This window comes from Plectrocnemia conspersa, unplaced genomic scaffold (genome assembly GCF_051122295.1).
Source record: "Plectrocnemia conspersa isolate PC_06_02 unplaced genomic scaffold, ASM5112229v1 ptg000012l, whole genome shotgun sequence".
Taxonomy (NCBI): Eukaryota; Metazoa; Arthropoda; class Insecta; order Trichoptera; family Polycentropodidae; genus Plectrocnemia; species Plectrocnemia conspersa.
The window spans coordinates 15,756,339-15,776,456 of record NW_028277176.1 but is presented as its reverse complement, the minus strand read 5'-3'; the positions used below and the strand labels follow the sequence as shown (position 1 = coordinate 15,776,456).

Below are 20,118 nucleotides of genomic sequence, written 5' to 3'. Positions count from 1 at the left end.
TTACTTAAATAATACAAATATTTTATCTTTATATTTTTAATCTATTTGCATTTAATTTCTTAGCTCTAAGTTATGTATCTTACATAAAAGATCTACAATATTGTTGTCGCGTTGTTATTTAATTGTGTGTAATTATTATTAGAATTGAATGGCATTGTAAATTTCGAGCTTAACTAATTCTTCGCCATTTCTATAGTTAGTCGATTTGTATAGCATTGTAGCTTGGCATTAGAAGATATTGTTATGATTGTTCGTTAATTTGCTTCTTCCCAAATGGACCTCATTGTTTTATTTGAGTTAAATTTACTTAGACATTTGCTGTATTCAAGCACAGAATTTTAATCTTTTTGTAAACTCGTTCCGTTTTGTAAAAGTGAATTTTTATTAGGTTATCCTAAAACATATTTTGAAAAAAAAATCACTTTTAGGTGTTTATCTTTATTTTGGTGACCCAACATATATTTTTATATTTCTTGTTTATTTTTGCATTTTTAATATTAAAGCAGTAACTATTAGCTAATTACTTTTTAATTGAATAGCCAACAACGATTTTTTTTAATATCGATATTTGTTATCTGTTTAAAAAGTAAATCTTACTTAATATTTATTTTTTCATAGACTAAATCCTACTCAGTGTGATATTAAGATTCTTATCGCTTATCACGTATAAATTTATGGCATGGGTTGAGATTCTATTTATCATATGTGTTATAGCATAAATTATATAAACATGAACACTTAAACTTTGTTCAGCTAATTTTAAAACAATTTATTTAATGCCCACATTTATAACATATAATGATATTTTCAGATGAATATATATTATTTGTATTCATGTTTTTTGAATCAGTTAAACTTCTTTATGAGCATATCGTAGAAAAATACTATCATGCGGACCGCATGCACTTATCTCTCACTCACTCTCGTCACTTAACAGGCGAGCGAACGAAAAGGAAAGTATCTCATAGTACGCGCCTGGTGTATGTACTATAAATAAACATAAATTTACAATTGACAATATTTTAAACGACAATCTAAATGGAAACAATAAATTGGGACGATTTTTTTTTAAATTATAATAAATCTGTAGTAAAAATTTCAATACCAGCGGATAGAGCTTGAAAATGCTTATTATGAAAGAAGAGATTCATTGCATTCGAATTTTTTCCAATTGGCAAGCGCTATTGTACATTTATTATGTAACATGTCTGTCAAAATATCAAACGTCTTATTAAAAAACATAGGAAGTTACAAGTAATCTAATCACACCTCCAGATCTTCTTAATTGCCGGTTTCAGCAAAAAACTCCCCAGTTTTGTCATGTGTACGAAGGACCCAAATGATAAATTTTGATCAAGCCCAACCCCAGAACATCATCAAGAACTGTAATAAAAATTACCAACTTTGACTCAATGAGTATAAATTTGAAACCGTGAGGAACCGCCTACTAACGACAGACGGAAAAGATCGAAAAAACAGCCGCTTCTCTCTTTACGTTAAACCCTAGTCCAGCTTGCTTACAAAGATAACTAAATACTTTGATCGTAAATACGGAAAAAGGTCTTAATGTATACGATAACAACATATATTAACATATTCAAAATAATATCAAATAACGTAGTAAATTCTCTCGAGATTTCTACAAAAGCAGTCCATTCCAATAATTAAAAAAAAAAACTACGTTGAATATAGGTGTTCCAGAGTAAGTGAGAAAAATATGCTCACAATATCCTCTCAGGGGCGACATGCAAAACTCGTAGCTTAATATATCCACGAGGCAACTTAATTGCCCCATTTCGAGCGAACTGGCAACTCGTGAACGTGCATGCTACCTTTTCAGCCGAAGTATTCGCGTGCGATTTTTTACACTTCAATATACGTATGTGTATATTATGTACTCATATGTGTGCATACAGTGTTAAGTGTCGTCCTTTGTAATCAATGTGTACATTGTTCTCTTTTCACTAACTTTCTTCGTCTTTTTTGCGTCTTTGCTTTTCATTGGAGCTTCAGAGAAAATCATGCAACGTGCCATAATAAACATTTCATTTAATTTTGCTATTTTATAGCGTGTTAGTAATGTATGCCAATTCTCCATATTATCCCTCTTTAATGCGGTCGAAAAGTGATAAACGCACAAAGAACGTGCTAGGAATTATCACTGTACAAGATCTTTTACTATATAATAATATTTTAATTTTTAACGTTTTTTTATTTAAATATTTAATTACATTTTGATCATTAATTATGAATTCTGTGTTTTAGACACAAAAATATTTCATTATTCATAACATATACATAGATGAATCGCCCATTAACGATTTACTGTATTCCTGCACGGAATATCAAGTTTTAAGACCGTTTGTGTGCTTTATTATATTATATAGTGTATATAAGTATATTTTTGCTATGATTACCTGAAAAACTCAAGAGACAAAAATGGCCTTGAATCTTGAGATTTCGTGAATAATAATACTACAAAGCTTTTACAGTTTCGTAAATTATATTTCAAAAAATTTGTGGCACTTTTCTAGTCGTCTATTGTATTTTATGTTATATTTCATGTTTTTAATGTAAATGTCCTAATAGATTTGTGTTTGAGAAAATACATACATCGTTCTATATGATCTTTAAAACTTAAGTATGAAATCTTAGTATAATTGGTTAGTATTTATTAGATTTGCTTGCTTATATACTAAAAAATAGCATACATTTAATGTGGCCTAATCAAATTTTAGCTATTAAATAATTCCGAAATAAATTTCGTTTTTTTATATTTGTTATATTTGTGTTGGTGACATATTTTTGTGACATCGTTTACAATGGCAGAATGTTCATCAAGTGAACAATTTATACAAAATTTTCTTGAAAACTTCATTGGATATCCGCAAATGTCAAAGATGGTTTCAAAAAAATTGAACAAGAACTTACGATATCAAGTATAGTCCTGGATGTGGGAGACCAGCAAAGATATATGATAATGTTCTAGCTGCAAAAATATAAGCAAATCCTATTTAAACTATTCATTGGATGGCCGAGAAACTAAGCCAGTCCGCTTCAACAGTGCATAGACACAATAAAATTGGGAAGGCTTGGAGACAAGGTGTTCCATACAAGTTGATCGAAAAAAATAAGTCAGCGCTTGACCATTTTTCATAATCATTTGATAACCGGATGTGATACACGGGTATTGTATACGACAAATAATTGTCGTAAAAGACAATGGTTATCCAAAAGTCAAGTAGCAAAACCTAGAGCAAAGACTGGGCTTACTGTAAAAATAGTTATTTTGTGTGTGTAGTGGGATTGCAGAAGAATTGTGCATTACGAAGCTCTTAAACCTGGCCAAGCAATAACAGCAAGCTTTTATTGTGATAAACTGCATTGTTGTGCACGAAGAAATAAAAAAGGCCTTCACTGTGAACAGAAGTCGAATAGTTCTTCAGCACGATAACGTGCGTCCCCATGTGGCAAAATTGCCTCTCAATAATAGCAAGAAACTTGATTAGGCAGTTTTATCTCATCCACCTTATTCTCCAAACCTTGCTCCTTTTGACTATAATTTATTTCAATCGATGCAACGCTTAAAAAAATGAAAATGCAGACGATTTGAAAAGGGTGCTATCAGAATATTTTCTGCTAATGTAATTAAAAACTTAACCGAGAGGTGGGAGAAAGTTTTTTAGAGTGAAATTATATTTTAAATCATATAATCATATAATAAAAATATTTTTTGAAGATATTTTGCTTCGGTAAAAAACTTATCATAACTAATAAATCATTTACCTTTGAAGCTAGTAAATATGACGTGTAATTTTATCCGTGAAAGAAGGTCAACAATATTATGTGGCAAATACATTTAGGATCACAATTTTATGCTTCAATTACGCTTTATCTCTTGACAAGCTATAAAATAAATCCTAAAAATAATAATTACCTTCTAAATGTATTTTCGAAACCGAAATTCATGTTTTATACATTACAGTGAAATTATTTATTTATTGCATATAAAACATATTAAACAACGTATTTAAGTCGATAAAGTTCAATATTTTAAAATGTTATAATATGAAATGCAGTAAAAACGTGACTTACTAAAATTTCGTGATACGAGCAATTTTTTTTAAATTGACTTGACATACGAGCAAAAAAACGTATTGCGTAACTTAATTTTTTTATTATTAATTACGTAGTATATATTTATCATTTCAATTGCCATTAATCCGCTTCTAATTTCCCCAATGAATTGGATTATTAGCATTTCAATTAATTTTAATGGTGCAAGTTTATTTGTCATACGAGTAATTTGAGTTGCGAGCTCTGAAGTCTAGTAATCACTGTATTTGCTTAACTAATACTCCGTTACAGATCAAAAATATAATGTTTAATCAAGTTACCTAACAATAAAATATTTAAAGAAGCCCCATTTACTGAGCGTATATATTTATGTACATAATAATTCCTATAAAGGTTAAATATCCTTTTCAACGTTCACCTTTTCAAATTAATGCACACTAAAAGTGTAATTAATATTTAAATGCCGGTTTTGTGGCAATTTTGAGAGTATGTAGCCTTGAGACTGTATTAAATAGGTTCGGGTTTTAATGCTAAAAAATCAATTACATTTAATACCGCAATATCATTCGAATTTTATAATAAAGCGCTTATTGGGTTTCGCTTTACATATTTTCAATAAAAATGAATTAAAAAAAACCTTGATATTCATAAAATGCTCCTGAGTTCTAAAGAAAGAGAAAATTCCAAAGATTTAAGAGTTCTTAATATTCAAATACTTTTTCATAGCATATATATGAAAAAATTGCGAATAGGTTATTTTATATTTTATTTTTATTTTGTATGTTATACATAATGTATATGAGAGTAGTTTTTAAAGCAGTTAAGAGCTTCAGAAAATATTTAAAAAATAGCTTATAACACCTTTTTCAACAGTAGCCATAGACGTAGAAACGAGTTTATCGATTTTAACGCCATAGAACTTTCCGGTAGCCTAATCCATATTATAATTAACAATTTGAAACACTTCTTTACATTGTTAAAAAAGAGAGAAAATCGAGCAATAAACAGCTATTACTGAAAATTAATATATATACTTTACACATAATTTTCGATAAATAAAATAAATGAATTATTTATTTTATAAATAGTAGGATACTAAACATGTATTTATAGATCGAATACATCCCAAAGGATTAACTAACATTACTAAAAAGTAGCAATTTAAAAGCTAATAGGTATTTATTTTCTGACTTAATGGTAACGCGTATATTTTTAATAAATATTTTTATTATTTTGCCAAAATTTTTGAATCGTTTATAATTTTTATAATTACTTTTGCTTATCAGCGTCTGTAGAATCCAGTAGTCTCTGAAGACTGCGTTGAACTTTGAATTTCGCATGTCGTAGCTGTATTAGGGGTGACGTGAAGAGGGAAGCTCCTGCTTTCTCGGTCTTCTAATTCACGGCCGATGCTTGAATTTGGATTGATAGTGTGTTTTAAGTCGAGAGTAAATAGAGAAAAATTTTGAGAAATATTATTATCAAAATAGAATGATGTGCGCAATGTATGCACTTACATATATATCGTGGTCTTTTTTATAAAAAAGTTGGAATTTAATATGGAGATTTGGCAACACTATAATGAGACACATTTCACAGCCGGTTGTCGGCACCTATCAATGCTTTGTAAAGATACCAAACGGTTATTGTATATGCATCAAATGATGCTAATCCTTGGAATTTCTGATAGTCGCGTATAAATGCACTTGTCGGCGAGTCGTAAAGACTAATAGAATTTTGGTGAATTGTGATTTTAGCGTGTATATGCGACAAGTGATTTCTCACGGTTAATGCGTATTTGCATAAAGAGCTTTGTTCCCCACCGTATTTTAAGTTCGCGCACAAAGATAAATATGTAGTGTGTTTGCAAAATATATTATACCTATTATTGTTACTTAAACAGTTAACCTGAATAAATGATGTAACATGTCTTTATAAATATAAAACTGTTTTATATATATTAAGTTGTTTCAAAGATTTGTTTTTGACTTTAAATGTTCTTTAATATGAATGAGTATAGAAAAACGCCATAAAAATAATGAAATGTTAACGATGCTGAACCAAAATGTTTTTCATATTGCTTCTCATTTATAATAAATATATATCAAAAAATATGCATTGCTATTGAAAATAGTAATGGAGTAAGAAATCGGTTATATTTTTAATATCCTTGTATTTTTATTTTACAGGTATCCCTCGTATATATATATATGTATCTAGTTATGTTTGTAAAAAATAGACGTTGTATCATTGTATCCTTTTTCTTGTTTCATTTCAGGAGGTATTTCAAGAACATTTGACACACATGACCCTCTTCAGAGACCATCTGAAGCGTCAAAAATTGGATAAAGATTCCTTGTTGGAAACGACGAGGCAGATAAAGGATTTCATGACTTCGAATTACACATCTCAGACTAAGCACCCGCCCACCCTTATATACGGGGCAAACGGTTCCGGAAAAACCACCCTACTCACTCACCTCTACGAGGAGTGCGAAACTTTGTTCAAAAAGCCAGTGCTGAGAATCATAAGGTTCTCGGCATCTACACCTAGATCGGCATACAATTTGGAACTACTGAGGGTCGCTTGTCAGCAGATATCGATAATATTGAAGATACCGGAAGGATACCTGCCCAAAGACGCTAGTTTCGATCCTTTGTATATCAACAATTGGTTCCAAAGCCTGCTGAGACGGTGCGAAGATATGGATAATGAGATTTTAATGATTTTCATAGATAACATACACAAAGTCAATCCTTTAGAGTGCGATATAGTGAATGGGTTATCGTGGGTGCCGATGATGCTACCCAAAAACGTGTTCTTTGTGTGCACTAGCTCTGTTCCGATCGAGCAATTGCAATTTACACCGGCACAAAAGGAGAAATTGAAATCGACGGGATGCTACTATCAATTAAGTGGAACATCTATGGTGGAAATTTCAGAAAAGAGCTTAGACAGCTTAGAGAGCAGGTTTGGAAAGGAAGCTTTCGCTAGGCTGGCTAGATACTTGACGTGTGCAGAGTTCGGTTTGACTGAAACGGAACTGTTAGAGTTACTAATGCCTACTAGCAACCTCGACGCTCTGATAAATCTGGAGGATGGTGATTTTAATTTTTCGACCCTGTGCGCCGCTAAACGTCAGATGGGTAAGCATTTTCATATTTATATTATTATATCTATGTAGATTCTTGACGTGCTTTATTTACAGCCCAATAAATATGAATTGCGCGAACTGAGCCGGAAAACGCATGAATAATATAAGAGCGTCTATAAAATATGCTTCAATACATATTAATGGTAAACGGGAAAAAAAACATAAATATAACGCCCGTATAATATGTTCTCATAAATGTGATCAAAATATGATAGCGAAACCATTAGCGTTCACTTTTTACATATTTTAACTAAAATATTGTGAGTATCGATATCAACATTCCTAGTAAATATGATAGTATTATTAAATCAGACAAATTTCACGTGGTTCCATACAAAAAACAATTTTAATTTGTACAATACTTCAAAAGCAAACGTGCTACAAACAAAACCAATTTAATTGCTCAATATGGAATTAACATAATATGAGCATTCGAAACCATATTAATGCTTATGTAACCCTATATACATATTTGTAATGAAAAATTTACTTTAATTATTTTAATAATTATTATTCTATAGGTTAGATCAGGTTTTGTATAAAAATATGTATGCAGCGTGTACTTCTTAATATTAAGTAGTTTTCATTAAAAAATTTAATGCACAATACAAATAAAATATTGCTTATTGTAATATATTCTTTTTAAATACAAAGTTGTGTTTTAATGCACGTATTACGTACGTGCAATAAAACACACTTTGTATATCACAAAAATAAAATATTATATTGAAATTAAAATTATAAAAATGATTTAATAATATTTTTTAATCATATACTATAAAAATCTGACAAATTTAACACCTAATCAGATGTGAACAAATGTAGATGAAAACCTTTTTTGAAAAATTGCCCTTTTGCGATATATCTTGACTATATTTTAGTTTGCAAAAAATTGAAAATATCCCTTTGTTAAATTTGTATGATATGATAATTAGATAAAAATTTGGAAATTCGCTCTAGATTATAAAAATAGGATTTTGAATTGTAAATAGCTTATGAAAAGTGAATTAATAACAAGTAATATAATTGTGTAGAATTAGCAGGGGAATCCAATTCGTATGTTAGCAGCATTAAATCAGACAACTGTCAATAATCACGCATGCTCAAAATGTTAAATGCAGGGACGTCGTTTCAACTTTTTCCAGGGGGACAAAAGTGATCGTTTTTTAACACTAGATTTATGGATATAAGCATGTCAATTTGACGGATATCATTAAAAATAGGTATTTAGTGACCAGATTTTCAAAAATAAAAGTAGTTTTAATATATTTGCATTGTTCAAATATAAAAAGTCGTAAAAAAACACTATCTTTAAAAAATTTTTATTGTCTGATATAAATCAAATTAGAAACCCGTCAATCTTCCAGATTCTGTATATCTAGAGTTAATATTTCGATTTCATGAAGATTCATACTATTTTTTATTAAATGCATTTTTTTGTGCAAGTGCAAGTTCCACGTCAAGAGCAATAAAATTGTGCCGTCGCAGTGGAAACGCTTTGTTGTCAAGCGTTAAAAAAATATTGCAACTTACAAATCGGATGAAGCATATCTGAACCGAATTTTGGTCAATAGAAGAGCTCAAAAAACAATTATTCCTTCTCAGAAGTCAAAAATCCACGTCAAAAGCAATAAAATCGTGCCGTCACCATCGCACGATTTTATTGCTTTTGGCGTGGATTTTTGACTTCTGAGAAGGAATAATTGTTTTTTTAGCTCTTCTATTGACCAAAATTTGGTTTGAAAATACTTTGATCAGCCTTCTTATATTAGAAGTCCATAGTAATATTGGTAAGGATAGCTATCATCTTTTTAAAACATAGTGGAATATTGAAATTCAGACAAACTGTGGAACAATATGTGAAATGCGATTTCTGTCTGTACTTATTTTTCCGCTTTCTTTCCTCTGAGAGATGAGTTGGCTTAGTTTGCTTTTTGGTTCAGTTCTAAAAGCATAATTAGTTTTAGAATTTTCATTAGGTTAGATTTGGGTTTGAACAAAAAATGGACGTTTCGCAACTGTCAACTGGAACGCTTGTTACCGAGCGTTCCCACTGCAACGGCCCCGCCATGATTTTATTGTTTTTGACGTGAATTTTTGACTTCTAATAAGTGATAATTATTTTTGCGCCTTCCTGTTGGCCAAAACTTAGTTTGAATATATTTCGAGTAATACTCTTATATCAATAGTGCATAATAATATTGGTAAGAATAGCTATTATATTTTTAAAACATAGTGTAATATTGAAGTGCTGACCAACTATAGAGCAATATGCGAGATGCGAAGTCTGTGCAAATTATTTATATTATCATTAGAAACCTTCTATTGATATTATAAATAATTTTAAACAGATAAATCGAGTAACACGTATGCCGTAGAAACTTTACAAGTTTTTTTACTAATTTAATCAATAAAAATGTGTAGTACGTCACACAACATATGATAAAATCGACTATAACAAAAAACTTTTAATATATACGCATAGCTTTACATATAAATTAGGTTAATAAGTCTCTGCAGCATAAAAATTGTAATCAAATTTAATTCCAGCGCTTAAACACCGCAGCACATACGTACGGATCTGCCCGTCGGACATCTGACGGATTTGTCCGGGCTTGGCCACAGACGCAAAATGTTCGAGCTCGGATCTGTCTGACTGAGCTCGGTAGATATTGTAGAAGAAAAGTTAAATTTATAAAGTGTTTAAAGTAAATTCTAAATTTAAATGACATTTATTATTATTAATATTATATACATACATATATATACCTTGATCTCTTCATACATTTTCAATAATGATAATAACTTCAATTTTAATATAACTAAAATTATATTTTTTATTATGTATTAATGTATATAATATTTACGTATCTAGAGTCTCTAAGTGCATCTTAAATTTATATTATTTTTTCTATTGTATAGTGATATAATAGAAATGGGTCATAAAGTAATAAAACTTTTAAAAAATTTAGACGTTGGCGGCAACTTTGTCGCAAATTAATAAAGGCCCGGGTCATAAAATTATTTAAGGGACAAATTTTAACAAAAAACACAGTAAACGGTCATTTACGCGAGCGCGATCTCTGCTCAGATCTGCTTGTCCGTGTCCGATCCGTTCGTTTTGAGCACGGACAACGGACAGACAACAGACGGATCTGTCCGAGAGTTTTAGCACCACACACTGACGGATTTGTCCGTCGGACATCCATTTCGGACAAATCCGGCGGGCAGATCCGCCCGTGTGTGGCCAGCTATTGACTTGATTCATCACTATTATAAAAAAAATGAAAAACCCCTTTAACAATTGCTTTACTAAAACTCAAAGCGCAATAACTTTATATATAATACAATGATATAGCATATCAAAAATAAAAAATGATTAAAAGTTTTTAATTTTATTGGATTTGATATGCATTCAAATTCATGACATTGCTTTTTTTATTTCAAAGTTTTCAAATAAACAATAAATCGCAAACTTACTTATTCAGCCGTTAAGTCGTTTATATCTGAATAAATGAAACTTTAATTTACCACGGCTAAGTTTGCGAATAGCTACTATCGGAAAAAATAAACGGGATTTGAAGTTGACGAGTTAAAGTGGCGATAAGTTTGGAATTAATCGAGTTCTGAGCGAGTTAATGCGTTGGTGGTATAAAACGGTTAAGACTCGCGATGCAAACTCCCTCGAGAAACTGTTAACTGCTTTACGATTTCGTCATATGGAAGAGACTTTCTGCGGAGGTTATAAAACGTCATGGATATCCAAATACCCACACCCCGGAACGGTGTCGGGGGAGATTGACGCCTGGCAAATAATGGCAGGAAAAAGGAATTTTCATCCCGTGCGGGTTCCGTTCAAACGATTCGTACCCTACTATATTTATATACATATATGAGAGTACGTTGCGGGTATACTACGTGATGCGGGTTTATTCTGGAGGTCACTTATATTCGGTCAAACGTACGATACAATATAGATAAACCACGTGAAATTTATCATATATCGATAATTTGTTAGATAGCTTGATACCACAATTTGCAATACTTGATACCTGCTATGAAATTCTAAATAAAATAAGTTACTGGATCTTGACAGTCAAGTGTTAGTTAGGTACTTTTTATTCACATATTTAATAAGTAGAAAGTTAATTAACTAAAGGGTCTTATATTTTATTTAAATGTAAGTGTTTTGCTTAATGAATTTCGAAATATTTTATAAAATGAGTATTTTTGTTATCGTAGAAACTTCTGGACACAATAATCAGGTAGACAATGAACAAGTACGCAAAATTATTATACAAAATATAATTATTTTTTCTAAGAAAATATAAAACCAAATCATTACATACCTATATCAATCACCGTATATACGACCGATTCTCAAAGGTAACACGGTAAGCTATATATTGGAAACGTAACAGTAAATTAAACCCTAAACCAATATTTAACAGAAGGCGCACGCTTAGGTACGCTTGCACAGATTGAAGCCGCATAAAAGCAATATAATATTAATTCGCAATATAATAAATGTAAACGGAGCAAATATTATGACACCATTTAACAACGTATTCAAAGTAGCAGTATACTAAATTATTTCTTCACCTTCGATTTTTGTTTTAGAGGCCGTGTTAGTGGATAAATGGATGTCGGGAAAACTTGTTTGCGTTTGGCGAGGAGCAGCGATAGCTGAAGCTGCTAGAAGGAGATATTTGGCAGCACAAGAACAATTGAGAACCGCTCATCACGAGGTTGCTAATCTTTTCTTCAGTCAATTTGAAGAAACCGACGAAACTCCATCAGACGCCAGCGATCCAGGTAAATCATAATTTTTTTTATAGACGAATCATTTTCTCTTTATAGTTTTACTTTGCATTTATAATATTTAAAAAAACTGATAGTGCACCTAAAATATAATACGTCATATATAAATTAATGTTAAAATCACAACTATACATAAAACATCTTTTGAGGTTCATTTGCTATAAATATAGTCAAACAAAGTCTAGCTTTCACATATATTTTTTCATAATCTACTATTTTCTGTAATTAAAACGTCATTAGCTACGTATTGTAAAAATCTTAAATATTTTGCTAATAAACCATTCTCCTTAAAGTAATACCTCATGTACTGTTCTGACCTTTGGGCCATAGCGTTTATTTTTGTTGTTGAGACAGAATTTGCTATTTTATATGTTGTGCAACAATTGAGATGTGCTGTCCATGGGTCAGGCGTCTTCAGTGAGGGTTAATCTCAGAATTCCGGACATCATGCTGGATGCTAAGAGAGAAGCGGTGGCTTCTGCGATATTCGCTGGTCTGAATTTGAGTCGGCGTTCTCTTGGTTAAAGTCCAAGTTGGAGAGCTTTTGTAGATTCAATGTCCTGAACTCCGTAGTGAATGTTCAATTATGGATGACATTTGTATCAGAGGAAATCCTCAGACTTAAATTAAATGATTATTGGTTGCCTGCATTCTGGTATTTACATATATCCATACCCCCCTCCATGGTAAATTTTGTTTTCAGACCTTTTTTCGGCGGAACAAGCAATTACAGAAGGGTAGTGAGTTTTTTTAAATTGTTGGCTGCTAAGCCAGGTATGAAACGATCATTTCAGAGGCACGCATTATCTTTTATCAAGGCGTAAAATAATTTTAATCCTTTTATATATCGCATACCTGGTAACTTAAGCTGTTAAAAGTTTTCTCACAGTTGTCTCCCATTTTAACAAAGAAACCTATTTTTCCTTAATCGGTTATCACTTTTTTTATTTATTTATTTACTTTTATTTATTTTTAATAAATCTTCTATTGTAACCTGACAAGCGTAAGCCCAATGCGTTACAACATACAAGTCTGTACCAACTGAGTAAATCAATCAAACATAGTGAATAGCTACAAAGAAGTATTGACCACCAGACTGAAAGTCTGGGAATTTATATAATTAATTATACATTATTATGTGCACAATTTATAATCAATAGATGTCAGTGCAGCTGAGGCTGTTTTTTTTTAGAAATAGCGCATTTTTATAAATAAAAATTCGAGGTCGTGGCTCGAACCCGCAACCTCAGAGTAACTAGTCCGAAACGTTACGGACTACGCTATTCCGTTATTAATTATTATGTTTAAATGCATGAGTTCATCCCTCCAATTATAAATAAAAGTGGTTCAATTGATAAACTCGATTAGCAGAGATATATTTTTAATCAAGTTAAGATTTTATTTTAATAAATCTGAGTCATATTGCAATGGTCCACAAATATCTAAATTATTATAAAAAATATATTTAAGATCCGCAATAACATATAAGAGAGAAATAAAAATAATTTTTATTCAGTGCTATTCATAGAGGATTCTAATTACGACTTTAGCATAAATTACGTTAATATACAATGGGAAATAACGGAATTTGAGGCGAATTAGTTTTAATTATATCGACATTTAACTTTTTCTGAAAATAAGCCTCGTAAAAATCTCGAGATTTTGTTGTTTTAAAACGGCGACTATTAAAAACTGATCTTGTGATAATCTCTTGAATGCTCTGTTTATGTGCTCAATTTTCTTTTCGCAATTATCTCGATGTTTTCGATATTTGCTGATGAGACCAAGTGTCACATTTTTATATCGATCGTTCTTTAACGAATCGCTGACGAGGATTAATAGAAACCAATCGTGTTTTCGTCAAAAACACACCCTTAAAATTTTGACGTTCATCAGAAATGGGCGGATGTGACTATTATGACGATCGTTTAACCAGGGGGTCTGGAGAACAATTGATGCGAGGTCGAACGTATTGTATCCGAAACGGGCCTTGATTTATTGCAAGGGCTTATTTTTATGACTAGTAATGGGTGGTTATCAATGGCTTTAGAAAATTTGTGATTATTATGCAATACTTGGTGTCTTGCATGATTTTACTATCCATTTTAGCAGATCTTATTTTTGATTTGTGCCTTATTATTATTTCCGTGTTAGAAGATAAAATGTATTATTTTAAATGTAAGATGAATACTTTTTCCTACACAATTTAATCATGATCATTTTCATGGTTTTCACAAGCTTTTTGTATGTATACATATATTATACAAACATGTATGTTATATATGCATGTATGAACATATATAACATACATGCTCGTACATCAAAACGAATTTAGGTAAACGTAATACGAATATTGGTTTATTTATTAAATGACATAAGAGGCGCGCATGTGATCCTTTTGATGTTAAAATAACCTTCGTTTGCTCTTTTGTTCCACCAATATGTATTTCTACTTTTGTGGCGTAAGCGTTTCACAGATCTACTACAATATATAAAATTCAGATACATATTGCGCCGGTGTTTAAATTGAAGGAAAAAAATAAATAAATAACATGTGACATGATTCAATTCAACTGTACAATAAATCTACATGTAGTCAAATTCATCAAATCTGTTGTATTGCGTTTTGAGGAATAAATTGTTTGTTTGTATTTACGTGTATGATTTGACAATTTATTTTATTCATCACGTATTGAATTAAAACGGATTATTTATGCTGGTTACTATGTAATTAGATTTTTATTCAGCTGAAAATAGCTTTGCTAAGATATTTTTTAACATCGTAATATAATTTATTGAATAAATAATAATAGGTACGAATTACCTCTTTCTATGCTACAAATAAATATAAAAACTAGCCACTGTTGCGACATATTTTATGCAAAATATTTTAATTAGGCATTAAAAAATATCAAAAATATAATGATAATTAGTCGTGTTTTCTTTGCTGCTCAGTGTTGCCATATAGTGAATTTCCAGTCTAGATCAAAAGCAATAAAATCATGCCATCGCGGTGAAAACGCTCAATTATCAAGCGTTTGTATTACGACTTTTTATAACAATATTACGAGTGAGAATCAAATAAAGCATATCTAAACTAAATTTTGCCCAATAGGAGAGCATAAAAAACAAAACGACACGATTTTGCTGCTTTTGACGTGAATTTTTGCCTTCTGAGAAGTGATTATTATTTTTGCGCTCTCCTATTGACCAAAATTCGGTTTGAATATACTTTAATCAGCCCTCTTATATTAGAAGTCCATGGTAATATCGGTAACGATAGCTATCATATTTTTAAAACATAGTGTAATATCGAAATGCAGACAAACTGTGGAGCAATATGTGAAATGCGATGTTATGTTATATTTGTTTGTTAGTTTTTCACATTTTTTCAAATCTCGTTGTTATTAATTTTTAATTTTATTTACAGAATACAGATATATTTAAAATTAAATAGCGAATATTCAATAAAAAATATAAATAAAAAGATAGAGAGAGGGGCTTCTAAACTTTAACTGGCAAATTAAATTTTTGATTAAAATTAGTTGCAATGTCTGTTAAATTTATTTTTTGTTCCAAAACTTTTATGGTTAAATATTTTTTTTATTTGGAAGTAATACGATATATTGTCAATAAAAGAATCGCCGTCTTTCATATTTTTCAAGACTGAAACCATATCTTCAAATGGTTCAAAAACTGATTTTAGTGCATTTTTGAGTATCTAGTAAAAGAATATGTTTTGAGACTAATTTGAATCACATATGATAGTTTTCTCCTTCAACTCGTTGAAATCACTATCGTCGGATTTCGGCCTCTTTTTGTGTTAACGAAATCCACTAAAAATGACCTGCGTGAATTGGTACCCACTTAAGTTCCTTTCAAGTCGAAGCTTTACTCGAAACCCTTAATACATGTTTTGTTTACATTGTATCTTTCGTCGTAAGAAAGTTTTACTTCACGTTCCAAGCGCCCCTCAGGTTTTTGCGCCCTTGGCAGATGTTCCTTTGCCAATGCCTTCCTACCACTCTGATCATATGAGTTAGTTTTAAATCAATTTAATATGTACTAACTGTAAAAAAATGATGATAATTTTTTTAATCGTTATTAAGAAAAGCTTGAGACATGTATTTATAGATAAAAACATTTGTGAAATACATTTTAATGTAAATAAAAAATATATTTGTTTTATATAAATACTAAGCAACATTTCTATTTTAATTTTTTTACAAATTACTTAAATTTGTAAAATATAAATCATAATACAGTCATAAGCCAAAATATCGTAAAACGGTGGCTTTTCATAACTCAACGATATCTATAAAACAATAGTTTATCAAAGAAACTTCTAAAAATCTTCTTAAAGCAAGAAAGCTTTGTTACAAAATGTTTGTTATACGACTTGTTTTATAAAATAAATTATTTTGTAAATACTGAGTATTTTGAAAGTTTATTGAAATTTTAGGTAAAGCAATTAACCTGCAGCAATTAAAAATATATATATACAATTATATCTCCTATCCAATTACCTTTTGTTTTGGTATTCAAATTATTTTCGTGATTCATAATTAGATTTACTCTGAGAATTTTAATTAAACAATGCAAAATGATGATTTCGAGCGAATATTGTATTTACTTATTTATCTAAAATTTTAGAGTCCCTTAAATTCTGTAACATTTAAAATTATATTACAAATATAAATATGAAATGAAAGTAATACTCAGTAACGTATATTAAATTTATTTTGCATTCTAGGTACTTATTTTTACTTCATTACTTTAGATAAGATAAGGGATAACACAAAATTTTATACCTAAATTTATCATTGTACACACTTGTGGTTATCTTGTACCTTTCTCCGTCCCGCCTGTCATAATATAATATTTCCCCCGTCATCCTTTTGGGATCAATCTCCATTTCTGCTCCATTAATCATACATATGTCAGCGTAAAGCACAAATGACATACCTACAACTTTAGCAATGCCAACGTTCTCGAGCGTTTGCATAGTTTAACGAATATATTCATATGGATCGAAGAAAATACAAATGGTGGCCAAAAACATATAGCCCTAGAAACTTAATAACAGGTCATAACACAACTGTTATTTTTTAAAGCATATACTCACATATTTTACAATAAATTAATTTATATTTATTTACTCACGAAATTGCAACGCAAGCGCGTATTTCTGAAGCTCGGTTAATATTTAAATATGTTGACCGATATATTGCGTCAGTGATTAATACCTTTAAATTGTATATAACCACGAGTGTTTTAAATTTCTAAAATATTGGAATTAGTAAATATTATATATTTGTATCCGATATATAATATTTACTAATTCCATTCATCACAGAATAATTTTTGTCAGACTTTTTTAATCTCACAGATTAATATCGTAATGAATGATTTAAATAAAATTGAGCTAAGTTGTATTTATTTATTTATATATTTCACTGATCTACAGACTTTGATGTCAGTCTGGTGTCCCACTACTAACTTAGTAGTTGTTGATTGTGTTTTTCCCGTTGTATCGCATTGCGCGTCATATCGCGCTGTCATGTTGTAAGATTTACATTAAATATATAAGTGAGACAATCTGTTATTTCTTTCAGCACCTTAAAGAAATGTTAAATCGCAAAAATAGTTTTACATGAACTCAGTCAAATGAAAAAATCTCTGGATATAAAATTATTCACATTCTTTCAGAAACAAACATCTTATTAATTGCATGTGTATAGATAATTATGATAAGGATTTAAACATTCTAAATACCAATGACAATATATTTAAATTGAAACTACATTGTTGTAGCATTGTATATAATGTAATATTAAAAATTGTATTTAACAGTTAATATTTAAAATATATTTTGTATAAGTTTGCGTTTAGAATTTTTTTAAGGTCTAACATTCTAAAAAATGTTACATTATGCTACTGTTTTACAACACTTTTTTCAAATGAGACATATAGTCAGTTATATTATATATTCCGAGTGAACAACTATTGTGTTATTTATGAACAGAGGATACAGTAGTGGATCAAGGTTTCATCTTTGCACACTTCAGAGCATTTTAAGTATGTATTCTTTTGTGCATATCGAATCATAGGCAACATATTTTCGACGATTCTCCAGATAGTTTCGAAAGAACCATGTTAACTTATCAGAAAACCTGAGATCAATCAACTTTTTGATTAAGATTGAATAGTATAATTTATCAAAAGCCTGCGTGAAATATATACATATATATATATATATATATATATATATATCGCCATTCCTTTGATATTTATAAAAGGGGTGATAAAATCTTTCGAAATAAATACCCAAATATATATGATATATATATATATATATATATATATATATATATATATATATATATATATATATATATATATATATATATATATATATATATATATATATACATATATATATATATATATATATATATATATATATATATATATATATATATATATATATATATATATATATATATATATATATATATATATATATATATATATATATATCATATATATTTGGGTATTTATTTCGAAAGATTTTATCACCCCTTTTATAAATATCAAAGGAATGGCGACAGCAGAACATGCATGTATAAATGCTTGTTGTTGTTATTGTGTAATAAATTATACAATAATATACATACTTCATAATTAAATACACAGATTAAGATATAATTAAAACAAGTTAAATTAGGCAAAAATACAATAAGCTTTTGAAAAATAAATATTTATTTTATTTTAATAGAAGGTATCTATATTATCTTTTTTATCATATGGTTTCTTAAGCTATATATCGTGCACAGTTTTAGTGAATCGCGTAATATTATAAATAATAAGAAACCATATCATATCTTTCTTAACCCATAATAAATTTATTGAATATAAAAATATTTATAGCTAAAACAGCTTTTCATTACACGTTCAAAAATCATAATAGAAAAGTTGATTGATTAATTCCAAGAGGAAAAATCTTTAAATATTCTGAAGTGCAGATGCTAATTATTTTTTTATGTAAATAACTTATATAAATTATTTCTTATTAACAATAACCTTTAAGCTTTTTTTTTACAGTTTTGTGTTTTACAAGAGCTTATATTTAAGTCTCTTCAGTTTTTAAATAATAATGACTTTGTGTGTGTTTTGATTATTATTATAAATTAAAAAGCGAAACGCAAAATGATTTATTTTATAATGTTATTATAAAATAAAGCATTTTGCGTTATTACTATTTTATTGCATTATAAAATAAAATAACTTTACGTTAACAAAAAACAAATTAATTTTGTTATAGCTATATTAGAGAAAACAGAATTAACGGAGAGGGTGACTAAAGTGTAATTTAAGTATTCTCATTCTTAGATTCGATATTTTTAATATGTATATATTAAATAAATCGAAGTCTACCCTAGATTTTTTAATTCAGAAATTTAGCATTAGTTTGATGAGCTTTCCAAACTTAATTCAATTCAAGATTTTTTTCGTATAAATATTATATGAGTACATTGTACTTTAATTGTTTTTATTAAAAACCTTAAATGAAGTTGCTCTATTATTTGTATCGCTTTGTTTTGAATGACAGTTCAGAAAAAATATATAACTAAAAACGTAAGCATATGTTATTACCAATATAAACAGCTATATATATATATTAAACTAGTATTTTTTATTGAGAGCATCTTTCTGCTGGTAAATATCGGAAATAGACCTTAGTTCCGTAATTAAAGTACAGATGTATATCTAAGTATTTAATGCTCTCCCCGTTTTAGGCAATTTCGTTATTGACTTTTAAAAGGCAAAGGTAAAAGTTACGAAGTGCAAATATTATAGCTTCTGTTTTATCTTTAATTGATTTTTTCTATTTCACTAAAATATATTCAATTAAGACCGTAAAAACTAGTATTGTCGTTTTTTTTTTTAATATCAAGAAATTATTAGATAAAGTTTGGAGCTCAATTTGCGTTCCTAAATAATGCATGAAAAACTTTTATTAATTAAATAAGACCTTGCTAAAATTATTATTCAATTACCTTTTA

General features: G+C 29.4%; 1 protein-coding gene across 4 annotated transcripts in view; it reads left to right on the top strand.

Moving 5' to 3' along the window:
• LOC148228376 (protein qui-1) overlaps window positions 1-20,118 on the top strand; it is a 171,159-nt gene that overhangs the window by 102,419 nt on the left and 48,622 nt on the right. For 3 of the 4 annotated variants that reach the window (XM_088200422.1, XM_088200423.1, XM_088200424.1), the window contains exons 9-10: window positions 6,356-7,223; window positions 11,852-12,046. In XM_088200422.1, coding sequence (XP_088056548.1) covers window positions 6,356-7,223; window positions 11,852-12,046 — 1,063 coding nt within the window. Of the gene's footprint in view, window positions 1-6,355; window positions 7,224-11,851; window positions 12,047-20,118 lie in introns of those variants that run through there. The other variant, XM_088200425.1, reaches the window with a different exon arrangement.